Source organism: Homalodisca vitripennis, chromosome 2 (genome assembly GCF_021130785.1).
Source record: "Homalodisca vitripennis isolate AUS2020 chromosome 2, UT_GWSS_2.1, whole genome shotgun sequence".
In the NCBI taxonomy this organism is placed as follows: domain Eukaryota; kingdom Metazoa; phylum Arthropoda; class Insecta; order Hemiptera; family Cicadellidae; genus Homalodisca; species Homalodisca vitripennis.
The window spans coordinates 94144612-94163776 of NC_060208.1; the positions used below are offsets into that span (position 1 = coordinate 94144612).

At 32.0% G+C, this 19165-nt stretch overlaps 1 protein-coding gene across 2 annotated transcripts in view; it reads left to right on the forward strand.

The window, feature by feature from the left end:
- The window catches only part of LOC124354367 (collagen alpha-1(IX) chain-like), an 86928-nt gene extending 84249 nt beyond the window's left edge, over nt 1-2679 (forward strand). For both annotated transcript variants that reach the window (XM_046804768.1, XM_046804769.1), the window contains exon 23: nt 727-2679. In XM_046804768.1, the coding sequence (XP_046660724.1) occupies nt 727-857 (131 nt within the window). In that variant the 3' untranslated portion in view covers nt 858-2679. The remainder of the gene's footprint in view (nt 1-726) is intronic.
- Nucleotides 2680-19165: the final 16486 nt, after the last annotated feature.

Sequence of the window (19165 nt, forward strand, 5' to 3'; positions counted from 1 at the left end):
AGTGTTTTAAGTATATCCTATCACATACTTTCATACTGATAAACACATTTAAAAAATGCAATATTTTTTCAATGGAACTGGACAAGATATAGTTTTGTTACCGTCGTTTTTTGTTTTAATAATATTAGCCTACTTTGAATATTTCAAATTATTAGTATAGTAAAATACGCACATAATACGCGTATTTATAAGTAAGTGGAGAGTATTACAATTAAAATTAATATTTAATACTTTTTTAAGATGAGTGCTTTAAAAAAAATTTTCACACACATTTTTTTATGACCATTTTTGGTTTACAGAATAATCAGTAAGTTGCTGTACTAGTTTTTTTTTTTAGCAAAAATGAAAATGTGTGAAACCCTTTTTGTTTAATAAATAAAGCGCCCAAAAATATATTTTAAGCGCAAATAAGGTTCTAAATTATACATAATATGTTGTATACATCCTTTGCCTTTCTTTCTGAAGTTGTCTAATATAATAGAAAAGAAATTCTGTGAATAATAAAAACTAAGGAGAACTGTTTAACGAAAACTAGGGAATGTATGTAGCAAAATAGTAATCATATTTGTCTTAATAGCCTACCTATTGTTACATTTCATATTACATAATAGATACTACTTTTTGCATAGTTTATTCTTAACAGTTTTCCAGAGTTATAGTATTCTCCTGTGTTTAAAACCATTAAATCTTATCCAGGCTTGTTTAAAATATTTGTGTGACCTTTAGGTCTTCCTGGGCAAAGGGGTCCTCCCGGTAATCAAGGACCTCCAGGATTCTGTGAGTTCTGTAACTACCAAGGAGTTAGTTATGCGCAAGGATATGCTGCACGACCCGGGGGCAACACCAAGGGTCCTTGAGTACTCTGGGCAAAAAGAGCGATAGATAATAGAAAGGAAAAGAAACAATTTTAAGTGCTATAATTATAAGCTTTATCACTGCCAATTACTTTATATTAGAATAAAACTTTAAGGAAGTATGAAAGGCGATAAAAAGGTATGTCATCTGTTATTGATGTTTTAATGAAAATGTAAACATATATTAGGGCGTTCAAAATATTTGGGTTTTGAACTAAGCATTTGAAATACAGTTTTTCCTTTATGATACATTTATACAAACCAAAACCGTAAAATGTTTTGCACAAATGCGCTTTTGACTTTTAGACATTTGAAGTGAAAAGTGAAAATGGGCTCTTTGAAAAAAGTGTATTTGGAAGAAGATATAATAGAAAGAATAATATTCTGAATGATTATTCACATTGCAAGCAACATAAAAATGCAAGTTTTGAAGTCAGCTAAGGAATTAATTGTATTATTTAAACACTAAAGCTTGTAATTTTCTGAATATGTCTACTTAAATTTATTTGAAGTCAAGTAGTGTGCATACTAGTACAGACAAACAATTTCCTACGGAATCACCGTTTTTAACTGCCTTTACCTCCACACACCAAAACCGTAAATGTACAAAAAAGTCGGTCTCAATGTACAAAATATATTTCCCAAGTTTCAATGTTACTAAAAAAATACCATAAGATCTATTTTTTGTTAGATCTTATTTTGTTATTGACCTAACCTATATCATTTAATAGCATTTATTCATCTTATTTGCAATTTAAAAATAATTATTTTACAAAAGTTCCACTTCTAGAAAGCATCCTCTTTCATCCATATTTTCGTAACGTTCCGCAAGAATGAAATTGTTTTGCTTAGACGGCTTTATGGAAATATATTTGGGTTGTTTTTATATTTTATTAAGAGTAATATAACATATTGAAATTTAAATGAGAATGTTTACAAAAATACGTAACATTTTATTACTTTATTACGAGTAATAATTTTTATTTATGCCTTTTACCTCGTTTAATATGATGAAAGTACAGTTCATAAACGATTACATGCAGTTTTTCTATTCTTTATAAATTTAGTCTGTTCTATTCCATAGATTTTATCGTTTTTTCGTCCTTGATCTACTAACAATTTGAATTGAATTTAAAACGCAAGAAATTCTAGTTTAGTAAAAATGTGTTGCGTAATTGTGAAAGGGATTTATTTACTAACAGTTGAGACGTTATTGGATTACGGGATTTACTTCCCCAGTGCTGTGAGGAATAAAAATTTAAAGTCTTGTATATTACATTTTGTTGAAAGACCTAATCAAACTTTAGTGTAAGATTTGTACAAAATAGTTTTTAACTCTACTTAGAAACTCCTAGAATTTACAAACATATATTATTAATAGGAATAAAACTCTCATCTACTGGAGTACTTATGCTACTTATCTGATAGTAATCCTGATACATTTTATGTCAATCTCAAGTCTTATGTCTGGATATAAAATGCATTGTTAATGTTTTACTTGAGAAAACTGCCGTATAATATTAAAATTACATTTAATATAAGCTGTTATATGACTAGGTTTTACAGTATTACGAGTTTAAAATTCTAGTTAAAAAATACAAATAAAATACTTGAAGTAATGCAGTATGAAGTATTCGTTAAAATTAATTGTAAGTGATATGTACATAGTAATAGAGTTAGATAATGTAGTTTGCTCATACAGAAGGATATTGATATACATTTGTTTCATCTTGTACTTATTGTAATATACAAAGTTTATGAAGATAAGAAAATATTTTAAGTTTATTAGAAATAGTAAGTGGAAATTACAATTGTTATACAGTAACTTGAACTTCTTATGATGCCTGTCCATTAGGAAATATATGATTCATCTGGTGGGTGTATATTGAATACAGAATCAAGTTTATTAATTAATAAAGTTTGCTAAAGAAAATTCAAGCTAACTTAATATAGCACCAAGTTAAAAAGTTACATACAAAGAATATGTTCCTGAATTGAATCCGCATTGATTACAAAACGCCAAATGGTGTGAATTAATTTTACAATATTCTAATATCTAACGGAAGATTCTTTAAAATCCGGCATTCTTTAAAATGCTGGATCTATTTTAATTTCATATGATATATAATAAAAAAATTAAAGATTCAAAAATATTTTGCAAGTATTGCAGCAATGGAAAACTGTGAAAATAATGACAGGTTGAAATTAAATAAAACAAATAACAAAGCGACAGAATGTTAGGGCAGTATATAGGTTGAAAGAAAAACACAGTCATCAAATACTAGAATAGTTAGTATTTCAGGCACCGTGCTGCAAAGATTCAGAGATAGCCATCCCATCAACGGCCAATCGTTTATTCGCATCTTTTGGATGCACCATTACAAATCTCCTTATGACGCAAGGACAAAGTTCTATCAACATGGTAAATGAAAATCAATAATAAACTACATAGCAAAGTTTTTGGCTCGTTTAATAGTTTCATATGTTTAACCGCTGAAAATCTTGGAACACCAACCTTAGATATATTTTTTTGAAATAGAAGCAAGCATAAGCTTCCTCTGAGTAAAAAGGAAAGAAATAATATGCTTAGTATAGTGCTAAAAGTAGTTATCAGCAGTCTACTTTGACAAATATACCAACAATGTGCAGGATTTTATTCAAAAAACTCAAAAGTCTCTTGGGATTATGTGAAAAATATAAAGTGTATAACCTCCTTTCTATCTACCATGCATCTAGATGCTAACTCTTCTCGGTTAATAAGAATATAGCATATGGGTTTGTCGGATTTATTAAATCAGTATATTCTCCTGAAAAAAATACATATCTAGAAAACTGTGGTTTGCCTTATCTGGCTGTGATATCTACTTGTAATGTAAGGTATTAAAGGAACTTAATACTCTTGATACCACTAAGGGCACAGGTTCAGATTTCATCCCGCCTTGTGTTGTCAAATACAGTGCAGAACCGCGTGTTCAACCTCTCTACCTCCTATACAACAAATTTCACTCTTGCGGCGTTTTTCCTGACGACTTTAAAACAGCAATATTGTACCTGTCCACAAAAATGGCTCGGCCAACGATATTAGAAATAAAAGGCCAATAACGATCTTGCTAGTCCTGAGCCAACACGGTTTCTTAGGCAACAATTCCACAACCACAAATCTTGCACTGTTCCAAACCTGCATAACTGAAGCAAAGTCAAAGTCAAGTCTTTTATTGCCGTTGATAATATTACAATTATGTGGCAAAAGTCATACCGAATAAATCTATAATTTTTACATTCGTTCACAATACCACATTCAGACATACAATCGTTACATTCATCCATACCACTTACTCGCCAATTCTCTCCACTGCCAACGCCAGTGTCAGTCTTCTAGATTGGAGGTCTCCCAACTATAATTCAAAAACTCATCGACGCTATAGAATGATTTAGACGCTAAAAAGCGCTTCAGACGAGTTTTTAACGCCTTGGGCGTTTGTACGTTTTTCATGGAATCCGGCAAACTGTTGATGAAACGGACACCTGCCTGCGAGGACAGGTGTTCATAAACCACCGTTCTGTGTCGCCCAGTACGGTAGTTGTCTCTGCCTCTCGTTTCATATTCATGCACGTCACGGCCCCTAGTCAGGGCACATTTTGACTTACAGAATAAAACTGCCTCCAAGATATAGAGACATGGCAGGGTCAACAGCTGCAATTTTTTGAAAGCTGGTCTACACGACTCTCTGAAGTTCATGTTGGCGATTGTTCTAATCGCTTTCTTTTGAAGCCTGAAAACTCTCAAAATTTGATTGTTTGAACAAGCTCCCCACAAAATCACTCCGTAGGAAAGATGTGGGTAAATCAGGCCGTAATACGCCGTAATAAGCTCTTGGTCTCCTTTTTAGAGTTTCTAAAGACTTTTCAGACCTTCGCTCTTTGAGGATAGTTTACGTTTGCCTGATTAAACGTTACTTGTAGTATTGTTGTGTAGTGCGGTCCCCTCATCAGCATACCTAAGGGATGCTATCGAGGGAGTCCAAAGAAGGTTTAACGCTCGTCGTGGTTCGCCTCGACAAGATGTTGAAGTGCCAATACATTAGAACTCTTCACTACTAAATCTATGTTCTCTTATATCGTCCCAAGGCGCTTCACTCATGACATTTCTTTAAGTTTTTAAACGGAGGCCCTGAGTTCCCAGATTTTCTAGAGAAATCTATTCCAAAAGTTCTTCCGGCACAAGATCTAAGGTTCTCTTTGCGAGAACGACGGTGTCCACTTCCTATGCAACCAACAGTCTAATGATAAGGCTTCAGATACAGGATGCAGGATCACATGGGCTTTTTCTGCGGCTCCTTTACACCCTTCAAGAGAGCTCTTGTCACCTTGCAATGGAGTGCTGCAAAACAATGATATACTTATTTATTTCTTGTTTTTGCATAACATTTTTTCTTGTTATTAATATTTTACTGTTACTGATGTTGTATTAATACCATTGTTGATATGTATTTTTGTATTTTACTTTTGCATCTATTACTTGTTATTGTTAATATATTTACTAATGCTATCTAATTAATTTGCAGTAATGGTTTTGATCCTTTTGAAATAAATGAAAGTAAAAGTGGAAATCTGGAACTCACAGGAACGCCTGATAGTTCAGTATCTATAACTTTCAAATGTATACAATAATATGATTGCATTACAATAAAATAAAAATTAATTACATTAATCATTAATACTGAAACGTAATGCTTAACATGCTTGTTTATGAAATAGTGATGGTAATTGGCATTCATATGAGTTGATTCCAGTCGAATAAAACAACAACAGTTTTACTTTTCCACATTTGTCGATAAATAAGCGTACTGTTATGTGCCGATACCAGTAAACATCAATTAGAATTGTACTCGCTATGGGACAGTAACCGACGAGTTCAGTCCCTAGACTAATTAGCATAGTTGAAAGTTGACTTTTCGTGTTTGTTGTTTACCAGACTGGAATTGTTGTCAATTCAGTTGGATCAGCAAATAAACTGAATAACGTATTTTCACTGTTTTATGCCAATAATGATCTAGAATTGTGCCGGTACCAATATTTCTATGTCCCTATTCTGTGCGATTATACACACATGCTGCACGCAGAGATGTGTCTTCTTTTCGTGAAATCGGATTGGTTCTTCGTCGCCTGCTCCAAGGGACAAACAATAACAATTTTGAATGTTCTTACAATTTGTCATGCAATATCTAAACCTGCTTCATATAATGGAGGGTGTATTATTAACGAATGAATACGAGTTGCACTATTTTATATTTGGTTTAGTTCAAAACAATCTAAATACAATTATGGGGCAATTCCTAACATTTAGATTATAAATAATATATCACAACTAATCCACAAGCCCTAAAATTTGCAAAGTTAGTATAAACTACTAAGAAGAAAATAATTTATAGTTTTTATTTTTGCATGCTTATTTTATAATTCACAGTGTACACGTATTTATTTAAACTAGTAGCAATAATATCCAAGTCAAACCTGTTTTGAACAAGATTGTTTAATACTAAGAATTATGAAGTAAAGTAGTAAGATTGATAGTTAAAAATTAATTAATTATTTCCACTATTGTTTATAAAACGATTTAACAAAAAATGAACGCTTTTTTAAAATTAATGTTATTAAATCTCAAAAAATTATAATTAATTATTTTTATAAAATATTACGTGGTTCTTAATATTACCCTCTACATATTTTAATACACACTGTTTCGTCTTCCAATGTCTTTTTATCTCACTCACTGGTTTTAGAGAAACTAATAACATCTCAGAAACTAGAGGTATCTGGTTTTTGAAACATCTAAAGAGGGAGGAGAAACTCGATGAATCGATTAATTTGTAGGAGCTCAAGACAAAACATTTGAGGTCTGAGTCCCTCATAAGGGATTGTCTGTACATTTTTTGTGATAAAGTTTCTTGTATTGGGTAGATATTTTAGAAGTAGGCCTAGTTACGGGTTGTATGGAACATAATAATAAACGAACTATGGATTCATCTGGGAAATTCAAACATCTCAATTGTGAGATTCAAATGTGTTTATTAGCATAGTTTATAAAAAAATATTTAAACACTTTCATGCTGGGTGTATTGTCTATTAAATATTATAAGTTAATATATTATAAATAAAGATGGCGTAAACGATTGCGTAGCAGTAAACAGTTATACAGGTATTTTGTACGTGTTGCTTTTTCACTGATAGAAATGCTTTTCAGGATGCTGGAAAGTTCTCTTCAAGAACATTACAATTTTAAGGTATAGTAGAAAGCTCATCAGTTTAAAATTAATAAACTACCCACAAATACATGTAAAAGATTCATCCATTTTTATGTGTCCGAAACAAATTCATGTGCTAACCTGATCATGAGCTATAGTTGAACCTTAGACTACTTACTCTCTATTTTCTTTAAGCATACAATAAGACTAGAATTTTGGACTACTCCACAAAGTTAGGTATCTACAAAAATAAGATACCTTTTTTATCTTCAAGCTGAATTTATTTATAATAACAATAATCTTTATTGTGTAAAGAATAATTGCATTGAAATTTGCACCCCTGGTTCAACAGAGTAAATTAAGGAAACACACGATTAAAATTATGTTTTGGTAATATAAAAACGTTCGATAACATAAAATTAATATCAATATTAAGATTAATATAAAAAAATATAAGAATGTTAAATCCAGCGGCCCATTATGAACTCATCAACAGAGTAAAACGCCTTTGACAGGTGTGAGCTTTATATTTGTGTAACATTTATTTGTGTGTTACCATTAGAGAGCCTATTGATTTATGTACATCTACAAGTATTTATCTATCTAATGCTATTAACCAGGGCTGCTGATCAATATCTACAGTGTTTTAGGTTCATGGTCTACTTTATTTAATCCACCAATGATAGTACTACCAACTTTTCTATTACTGTGTTCTTGGACCATTATCGAAGTTAGTTGTCAGTCCTGTCATTAAATTCAAGAACTTCTCTCTCAAGTTCTCCCTTGTAATAGGGTCTTAAAACAACACATGCAACTTTAAAGCTTAGTAACAACTTACGTAACCAAGTTTAACGCGTAATTGGACTTCGTAGTTTTGAAACACCACTCAACGTACCTTGCAGAATTTGGACGTGAAAGTTAACGATTGTTGTAAAACCCTTTTCTCTGTTGGAAGGAGTGTATCAGAACTTCAAAATGTACGTTATTGTAACTTGAATGTTCAGAAATTGTGCAAATCTTTGTACTGTTATCATTTTTATTTGTTGGTATTTCGTTGTATTGAACACCAATAAAAATTTTGAAAAATGTTTTGTACGATTAAAAATACTAATACTAATGAATATAAAAACAATAACAATTAAAAAATTGTAGTCTTTGCTATTTATATTTTTAGAATGTACTTAATAGTTTTGTAGTGAAATTAAGATAAAGTTTTATTCATTGATAAATAAAAGTTTACATGTGATAAATGTAGCTTATTGTATAATAACATCTTTCCAACTAAGTCTTATTGTGAAACATTCAACACAAATAAATCAGCATAGATATTTCAGATTTATCCAGCAGAAGCCACAATTTCAGAAAGGAATGCAAAAACCCTGTCATCTTGAAACCTGATTCCAGTGGTATGTCCTGAATTGGTGAAGTGTAATCACTCTGAGTTGTGAAAAAGAGGAATAGTAATTAAGTAAGGAAAAGCCCTATACATGTACAATAAATTACAACTAAATGTAAAGTTCATAATAATAACTACATGTTCAAAACATTTTGGAAATTTGAATTCCTTTTTAAATTACGAGGAAAGATTCAATATATTTTAAATTGGAAATAAAAAGCTTGAAGTATATGAATTTAAAACAAATGACACTTGGTGATAATCTAGTGAAAATTTAATTTATATTATTAAAAACATATGTTATATAGTTTTAATTCATACGTGTCACTGAAAGACTAAGGAATTGATTTCACTATAGCTTTCTCAAATGTAAAGTAAACTGAAATAATTTTTTTGTATTCAAACAAAAGCTAATTTAATAATTTTGTAATGAAAATTTATTAAAAATTAATAATAATTCATCTATACTTGACAATGTCATTGTTCTAATCCCATTCATATAACAAAGTCACTTCTTAGGAACTTAGGATCATATTAGAATGTATGGTGAGAGACAATCTGTAACTGGAGAATTACAACTGACAGAGAGACGATTGCTGTATTTATGCAGGATTAATAAACGGCTCTGCTTTGACTGGTTCAAACTAATCATGTCCTCCAAATAATGAAGTCGTCGTCTAGTAACGGAGTGCTAAAACACTGTATGACAAATCCGCTTTGAATCTTGGTATTTATTTCCAAATTTATTCTTGTAAACTACACCACAAATATAACTTTTAGAAAAATGTTAATATTAAGTTATTGTATGGTGACTCATATTATCGAATTTGGTGAGAAAAGATGCAAAGAAATTAATTGATTATACTTATTAGAACTCTACGAGAAGTGTGATTTTGTGTTGCAATCTCATGCGCAAGGCAATTTAAAGAAATATAACATGGGGATCAAATCCTCTTAACTTTATGCGTCCCTAAAAATTACAGCAACTATTTTTTAAGGAAAGGCAGAAGAAAAGGCGGCTTCTTCTCTGTCCGCCCTCTCGAGCCACTGTTCTATTGAAGGATATTAGCTACACTACGGAGAAGGGGCGTTATAATAAATATAAGATGCTTCAATCAGAGGCAACACGCAAATTTATCACGAAGTCAGATATAAATTCCAACTCTTTTGAACGTGCGAGTAATATTCAGTCTAAACATTTAAATATTAAATATTTGACAGAAAGCCGAATAAAATCTTGGAATATGAAAATGTATGCTTATTAAAGATCATGTTTAAAAATAACATAGTTTTTATTTTCAAGCAGGGTGAGAAATTGTTGATAAGCTTGCAAGGTAGTCGCCAATGATGAAGGGGGTGGATGGGTGGGGGGGGAGGTTTGAAGGGCTAGGAAGGAAGTGAAGCCATCAGACTTTATTAAACGATTTGTCTTTCGCAAATTACTCATTATAAAAACTCGCAACAATATGCGACAACGTTCAGTAATGACTCTACTTTGAGCGTGTAATTTGTATTTGCTCGATGATAAAACTTTTATGAGAAAACTTTCCAAATGCTTCTGCCAGGACATTTTTAATTTTCTAAGATTGTAAGATAATTTTATTATACTCGTAAAGTTATAATCAAGTTTTCCCCAAAGTGTAATGTTAATAATAGTGAGTCCCTTTTCTCAATTTATAAAACATTATTTTACAGCATGATTGGTATTATGTAGTTTAGTGTAGTGTAATGTATAAAGTACGCATGGGAATAAGTAATTTTTTTATTGCTGCCTACATTATTACGTTGGATATACGTTAACCTAACTACTACCCCCGATTACTAGGTTCTCGTGATCACCGCAAAACCCAATTTTTTTAAAATCTTTTCTATATTGTTTTAGGGTTCTGAATACAATGATTGAAAAACGAGAATAATCTGACAACCATTATCGAGAAAGCGAGACGTTCGAAATATATCTGACGTGACTTACGTTACTTGACGGACTCCAACTCGAAATATATCTGACGTGACTTACGTTACTTGACGGACTCCAACTCGAAATATATCTGACGTGACTTACGTTACTTGACGGACTCCAACTCGAAATATATCTGACGTGACTTACGTTACTTGACGGACTCCAACTCGAAATATATCTGACGTGACTTACGTTACTTGACGGACTCCAACTCGAAATATATCTGACGTGACTTACGTTACTTGACGGACTCCAACTCGAAATACATCTGACGTGACTTACGTTACTTGACGGACTCCAACTCGAAATATTTCCTTATGCTAAGTCTTCTGACAGATAACGAGAAAAAAATTCCCACTCCAAATAGTTTTACTCTGGTTTAAAGTTCGGAGCTTCTAAAGCGAGCTAAACCAGGAACTTTAACTAAATAGCAATATATCTCTTAATAACGCAGTATTCAAGATAACTAGGAAAATTTGCTTTACGCTTTCATTCATGCTGACAGAAAGTAGTTTAGTCGAAAGAGATCAAGGATATCATCTATTACTTTTGTATATTGTGTGAACAATATCAGAATTATAGAAGCCTCTATCTCTCATTACCAGGCCACGAACCTCGTACTTTTCTACACTTTACGCTGATAATTTGAGTGTAATGATTGATTATGTAGATTATGATGTTATGGCGTAAAAACAACTATTTGTTTATTAAGTTATAGTACATTTTTTACTTCTCAAAAATATTGTAACTACAACACGCTGCTTATCACAGTTGAAAATTGGCTATATGAAAATTATATTGGATATGTTTTAATTTCCATCAAAATTATAACTAAAAATTAAAATTAACGATACACTATACAAAAATTCAATATTAAAATTTCCTTGATATTATTATTTTGATACTTCTATTATGATAGCTGTCTATAAATAACAATTGTACAGATAAAAGATTCTGATGTAAAAAGTTTGAAAAACATTTAGAATTCAGAGTTCATGGTATCCGATTGGTGTGATTATTTAACATAAGAAATTAAATTAAGCAATAATAAAAAAAATGCTCAATTTGACATTGCATTTATAAACAAAATTGTTGACAGTGAGAAATAATAATAAACAAGTTAAACACATTATTTAACTGAGCAAAAATAAATTGATTACTACATTATAAGTTACTTATATTGTACTACTTACTTGTAAGTTTCTTATTCATAGGTCTCTATTCTTTATGTTACCAGCATGTACGCTGAAGTTATTTTGTACGATTATTAAATGCTTAAATATCTTAAATTAATCTGGAATGTGGATTTTGACCTGGAAATCGCATACGACTGAGTGACCACTCCATAGGTAGACTGACAACCGGCGCTGAAAATGGGGATATTGGTAGGAATAATTGGGGTATGAGAGCACATAACAAATGTTGTGTGTCTCTAAAAATTTAAACTATTTATTCTAACGATGTCATACATTATGTAATGTCTACGGCACTAAAAAATTTGATTTTGACATCTTAATAAACTAAACGTCAAACGACATGCAGTCTTTGTCACTGGGATATGTGGAATGAGATGATTTGACTTGATGAAGTTGGTTAACGGAACATTTACTACATGTTGAGTGGTTAAACAATCGAAAACGCAACATAGGTGAGTATTACGGATAACTAATGCGCTCATATGAGCCCCCGATAGTGAGATGAGATGTTTCTCGTCTGGTTAATGGTGGAAGCACATACTTCTGAGACCTTTTGTGATGTATGGCAATCGTCAGAACTATTTATTTAAAATTTAACTTACACAGCATTAAACCAGCAGTCAAACATACAGTACTCGTATATACTCTTATACCTAACTCATTGCTGCCAATATTCTCACTTACAGCGCCGGTTTCAGTCTAATGATAAAGTCTATGAAAGTACTATGATAAATTACTATGAAATGCCTATGGAATGTTTAAAAAGCTTTTCCACAGAGTTCGTAACGCATTGGGTACTGGGAAATTATTTATTGAATTCGGAAGTTACGGGATGTTTTCTATGTTGGGCGTTGTGTTAATAAGAATGCTCTGGCATGATTTTGTTTATTTTAATCTATGTTGTAGTTATGTGTTTGGTGAATTATTCACCTGAGGACTAGATCAGATTTTATCACTGAACAATGGTAAATGTCCGAACATATCAAGACCGGAGATTTATGATTAACTTTATTTAACGGAATGACTACAAGAGAAGAGAGCATAACTGAAACAACCAAAAGCCATAGTAGGGTCTAAAAATGGGAAGACCCTAACAGTGGATCAACCAGAATGTTGCCCCAAGAGACCGTTCGTGAACATTCTTAATAGTTCTTCTTTAAGGCCTTAGAAGTGGTATAACCATGCTCATGGTTAACACATGGTTAGAGTAGAAACGGATCTAGAAAATCAGAGTTCTATTTTAATCGTAAAAGACCCTTTTAAAGGACAAATCGGGTTATTGATACAATGTTTGTAGTATAACAAAATATAGCATAAACGTTTTTTTTTCACCGAATGAAGCATTTGGCTTGTAATGACACACAGTTGTAGTGTGTTAATAGTTTCTAAACTACAAATAGTTGATGGTATACTATATAATATGTTTCTTGTTTAGAAAAAACAAGAAACTACTTGAAATTCCTATTTCTTTCAGTGCACTGCACATATGTTCAAGAAGGTAGACAAATTATAATTATAACTTTAAGTAAGATTGCATTTAAGTCCAGATTCAAATGAGAAGTAATCTGCGAATCCCAGACGAGCTTTTGTATGAAACAGTTTCTCATTGTAGTAAACAAGAGAACAAAAGCGAGAGATTCTGTGGCGTTGTTGTAGCTGGAGATCCGACATCTTTGTTTGTCTTTGAAAACATGGAACAAATGACTTGGATAACAACCTTGATTCTTAATCATTTTCAATATATAATGTTGTTTTTTTACACAATCGTGATTTCCAAAAACATTTAATTTAGTTTATACCGTATATATATATATATATATATATATATATATATATATATATATATATATATATATATATATATATATATATATGTATATACACATGTATGTATGTATATATATATATATATATATATAATTATATACATATTGTTATTATATATATATATATATATATATATATATATATATATATATATATTGCTTTTGAGGATGTTATTAATTTAGAATCAGATGCAAGATTTTAAGGTACAGTATATGTGAATTATGTGAGAGAAGAAACAATAAGTGACAATTCACATTTAACTAGCTCTTCAGGTTCATAATGATTAAACGTACAGTTTCCATGCCCGCCACTATTTTATACAAACTTTTACCACTCTTTACTTATCCCATAAAACGGAATAATGCCAAAATGAAACGTTTTGATCACGATACGATGAAGTAACTTTACCTTAAAATGTTGTACAATCAGTAGTTTACTGATAGTCTGCAAAATAAGCAACTACCATTTTTTGTCATGAGCAATCAGGTAGTAAAGGGGTTAAGTGATCACATTTGGTTGAGTATGTGTGATAACCAGTTGTTAAGCCTTTAAAATTGCCTCTCTTTATATTCGATTACTATATGCTATAACATTGGACATAAATTATCTCATCCATGTCTGAGGACTGTAGTATTCTTTGTGACCTTTGTTTGACCCGTACCGATCAACACTCCACTGGTTTTAAATATAAGTTAATTACAAAATTATGTAATTCTTCCACAAAAAATGTTTGGTCAATCAGATTACGCCCCTGCTGTAATTAATACACTCGATTATATGATCTGTATTTATGTCAGGACTCATTCATTCATTCATTCTAAATATTTCAATCTAAGACCGTAATAAAACAACTTTCTGCTGGTGAAAGCTTTCAGTTACGTGTATTAGGCTGATATGAGTCACAACATCTTTACAGAGCCGGTGATTAATGGCAAACCTTTCTAAGATCAGAACATCTCGTCTCATTAATCATGGATACCTGAATTTGCGAGCTTATTCGATATTTCCTCTTAACCCTGTACCATAGCTTTTTACGCATTCATGTCGATTTTCAGTATGAAATAATCTTTTTAAATGTATTATCATCGTTTAAGGATTGCCTAGGTTTGGATATACAGTACTTTGATTCTTTTACATCACATCAGTTTTACAGTTCTTTACCCTCATTATTAAGGCTTTTGACTGGGGTAGAAATTAACAAAAGTTTAATAAACCTGTGGTATTTAATTTTGTACGTATCTATATGAGGGAATATCTTCCGGGTATTTTATGAGATATTATTTCAAACAATATTTATTTCACTCGTATGTTAAGGTGAATGAAAATTTAATTAAGCACTACTTGTTAAGCTATAATAAGTTTTTATTATAAAAGGATAGTTTTTATTATTAATTCAATGGTTTAAATTAATCTAATTAAAGCAAAAAGATTGACAGTGGGCCACAATTTTGATCTTTAAACACTTTGTAACTTACAAGTTTAAATATTTAATAATACGTAGGCATCCAGGTTGAGTGCTTCACATGTTTGGCCTCTATATATAGTTTATAATTATTCTGTCTCTATATGTATACAGATTCTTATAATCCTCATAAACGACTCGAAAAATAGTATACATTCTAAACGAGCATCTAGGTGTTTTTAGTTTCACTAAAATACTCATAACTTTAAATATAGTAGCTTAAAAAATCATATATTTTATTACAAAACATCACAAGAAATTAATTTGCTTATTTAAATTGAAATTGTGTGTAGTTTCGAAAAATAAATAAAACAATTGGATCAAAACCTTAAATATAGTAGCAATTAAGAGGTGTAACATTTTTAAATAGCGACAGACTACGTCTCGCACAGCGAGTGTGTGGAGTGCCCGCCATTCACGAGCTGTGAGACGACAGTGGTGGCCTGTATTTGGTTGGCTAAGAAGAGTGTGTGTGTGTGTGTGTGTGTGAATGTTGAGTTCAAGTCCAGTTTACCTTCTCATTGTAGTGTCGTGAACCTGACACTGTCACAGACTTGACTCCTTGAATATGGAGGCCACATGTGAAGAGAACTAAAACAGACGGTGATGAAGAAGCTCTAAATGTAAACTCTTTACATCGTTTCGACATCAGAGATACAAAGACTAAAACTATAAAGTGTAATTTAAGTGAATAGATTTTTCAATGTCTCATGTTGCTGTGGTGAGAAGGATTGATTCAATCTGAATGTTAAGTTTAGCTCCAGTTAACTTTGATCCCATACGTTGCACTAAGGTAACTAGAGCTAAACTCCAAACATCCATACTGAATAAACCCTTCATACCACAGCTACGTTATGTGTAGTTTGTGTTATAAGGCAAGTGCAGCAGCTGAAATAATGTAATCAAATGAAAGGTACACAGAGTTTTGTGGACCGGCAAAATAGTCAGAAACAAAGACAATATTGCCCCAGTGATTGAATATGTTTACCTCAGGAACTTAGGAGAATGGCAGTAAGGTGGTGGGAGCGGTTAGGAGTCTCTGGGGGGATGTAATACTGTTTGATTACACTTTAACCGTGGATTTTGTTTTGGGCTGATAAAAACTGCTGGATAATGAGGAAACAATGCGTTTGCAAGAAAAATATTATTTGTTGTGTGAAATCGAACTGTACCAAAAAGCACATAAGAAAAAAGATTCCATACTTTTAAATTAGTTTTATTAGCTTAAATGCAAAAATAGCTTTATTTAATTTCTGGTTACTTTCCAATTGTCGCGAAATACATTCATTATTAAAAATTATTTTATTTTATTTCGGTTTCAAGCTGAACACATCCTAAGACTTTAAAGCAAGGTTTTTATCATGAAGCTCCTTAAATTCAAACATTTATGGAACAAATTAATAACTATTAATTATATGATTATGACGAAAGTGAACTATTTGATTATGAGTAAGTTATTCTTACTTAGACGTGGAGGTGTTAATATGCATTTATGAGCATGTGGGGGATTATATAACGTCCATCTATAAATATCCCAATAGTGATTTAACGTTGTCTATTAATTTTTAGTATGTATATGAAATAGAAAGGTTAAATTTAGGTTTTTAGTTTTGGTAGCCATATTGAATCCGCCATATTGAATATTAGCTGTATACTTCGAATTTGAATGTAAGTTGTGTGAAATATAACTTAAAATTGGGTTTTAATTAGGAGTTTAATGGTGAAATCCGTTCAATATCGCAGTTAATTAAAACGTCACAAATAAAAATGAAACTTTCAAATCTGTAATAATTATATCATTTAGATTTGAATTGTCCTCTTGTACAGATTATGAAACATAAACATACATATCCATGTCGTAGTAAGTACCTATATGATAAAAGTGTTTGTCGAGCGACTAATGTTATTGAAATTAACAAAGAATTAAAATAATCACTAAACAAATTTTTACCTATATTACTAAAAAGAACTGACGAATCGCTTTCGTATATCCCAAATTTTATTATCTTGAGAAACTACCTTTCAAATTTACATGTTCATAAAAAATGCTTGACTTGATTGAATCATAATCAGCTGTTTTTTTTACTCACACTCAAAAGTTTTAACTTTTTTTAATAAGCAATTGATAGTTTCAAATTAATATTAATGCTTTAGGAAGGAATTAAAAGTAGTTTTATTATATATTGCCGTTACAATTTACATTACTACCCACCTAAATGAAAAACGGAACAGTTGAATTATTGCTGAAAGTTTTATAACACGCAACAGTTTGAGTAACTTGAAACTTTCATAGTGCCTTTATTATTTCATTTAAGCACCGAATTTAAAGTTGGGTATGTAAGTTTAACGTTTTAGTAGCAGTTTGGTGTCATAACTAATACTTACAGAACGTTAAACAGAACACAAGAAAATAGCTAATTATGATTCACGCGTCTTGAATGCCTTCCATGAGCTCCATTAGGTATTTATGAAATAAAAAGTAAAATATTAATCATTATAATATGCTTTTTACAATCTACACTTATTTAATTATATTAAAATCCACAAGCAAATTTGTACAGCCGTTGAAAGATTTCAATCACTATACCTAGCTGCAAATATACCGCATCATAAGATTGATGGAAGTAACGACAACATCTTTACAACATGAATGATTAATGGATAATATTTTTTAAGACGTAATAACTTGTCTCATTAATCATCAATAACTTTCATTTACAATCTTCCTCAAAATCTTCTGCGTAATAGCTGTTACAGCTGGTTATTCAAAACACCCTACTACGTTCATAACTTAGTATATTACTTATTTGATAATAAACAAAAAATGTACAATCATCTAATAATAAAGATACATGAATTATATCTGATATACATACAGGGTTTGTCCGGAAAGTAATAGGACTGATTTTCTTTTTCCGAGACTGTACTTCGGAGCGTGCGCGCAACGACTGGATTCGGTAGAGGGTGTTCCTAGCTAACGAACAAGCGGCTGGTCAGTTGTCTCCGAGCACCTGAAGAGTCAGAACAGGCATTTTCAAGTGACGTGTTTTTGTGAGTGGTGCAAGCTGAAAATGCAGCGTTCGTTAGAGAAGAGGTACACGATTAGATTCAGTGTGAAACTCGGTAAATCTGCGGCAGAGACATTTGATATAATCAAGCAGGCTTACCCAGATGTTGCTTTAGCAAGAAGTGGTGTGTTTCGGTGGCACCAGGCCTTTTTGGAGGGCCGGGAAGAGGTCGCTGATGAAGACCTTGCTGGAAGACCTTCGACTTCGACAAACACCGACAATGTGACACGTGTGCGCAAAGTTTTGAACTCAAGACTGTCGACTAAGTATTCATTTAATTGCCCAGATGTTACATTTACCGAAATCTGTCGTTCATGAAATTGTGACGGAGCATTTGAACATGCGCAAAGTGTGTGCGAAGATGGTCCCAAAAGTGCTCACTGGCGACCAGAAATTGCGGCTCACACCGTCTTTCTTGTGAATAGCTACCTGACCAAGGCCGGCATCCCAACTCTTCCACAGCCGCCCTACAGCCCAGATGTGGCCCCCCCAGACTTTTTTTTGTTTTCTCGCCTAAAAAGGCAAGCATTTTGAGACGACAGAGGAGATATAAGCAGCTTGTACCGCGGCTCTCAAGGCTATTCCGGAGAATGGCTTCTGTGACGCCTTCAATGCTTGGAAATCGCGCTGGCAGCGCTGCATCAACGCAGAAGGAGCCTATCTTGAAAGTTTTTAAAGAATTGTAACGATTTGATCAATACATTTTTTTAATTGACTCAGTCCTATTACTTTCCGGACAAACCCTGTACATATACATTTACATACATTTAATAAATAAATAAATATATATATATATATATATATATATATATATATATATAAAATTTGTATAAATGGCAATAGCCTAATTTAATTTCAATAAACATTGAATCACAAAAAGTACTCGCTCCGCCGGGACTCGAAACCGGATTTCTCACTTGCCGGGTGAATGTGCTACTATTACACCACAGAGCCCTCACTTTTTAAGATTCAATTATATTGTATTTGGCCGTACCTGTCACATATGCGTTTAAATAACCAAACTGCCATATGATCGGAAGACCAAACACCTGTCAAATGACTTTTGTTTACATTTATTAAATTTGTATAAGTGGCAATAGCCTAATTTAATTTCAATAAATATTGAATCACAAAAAGTACTTGCTCCGCCGGGACTG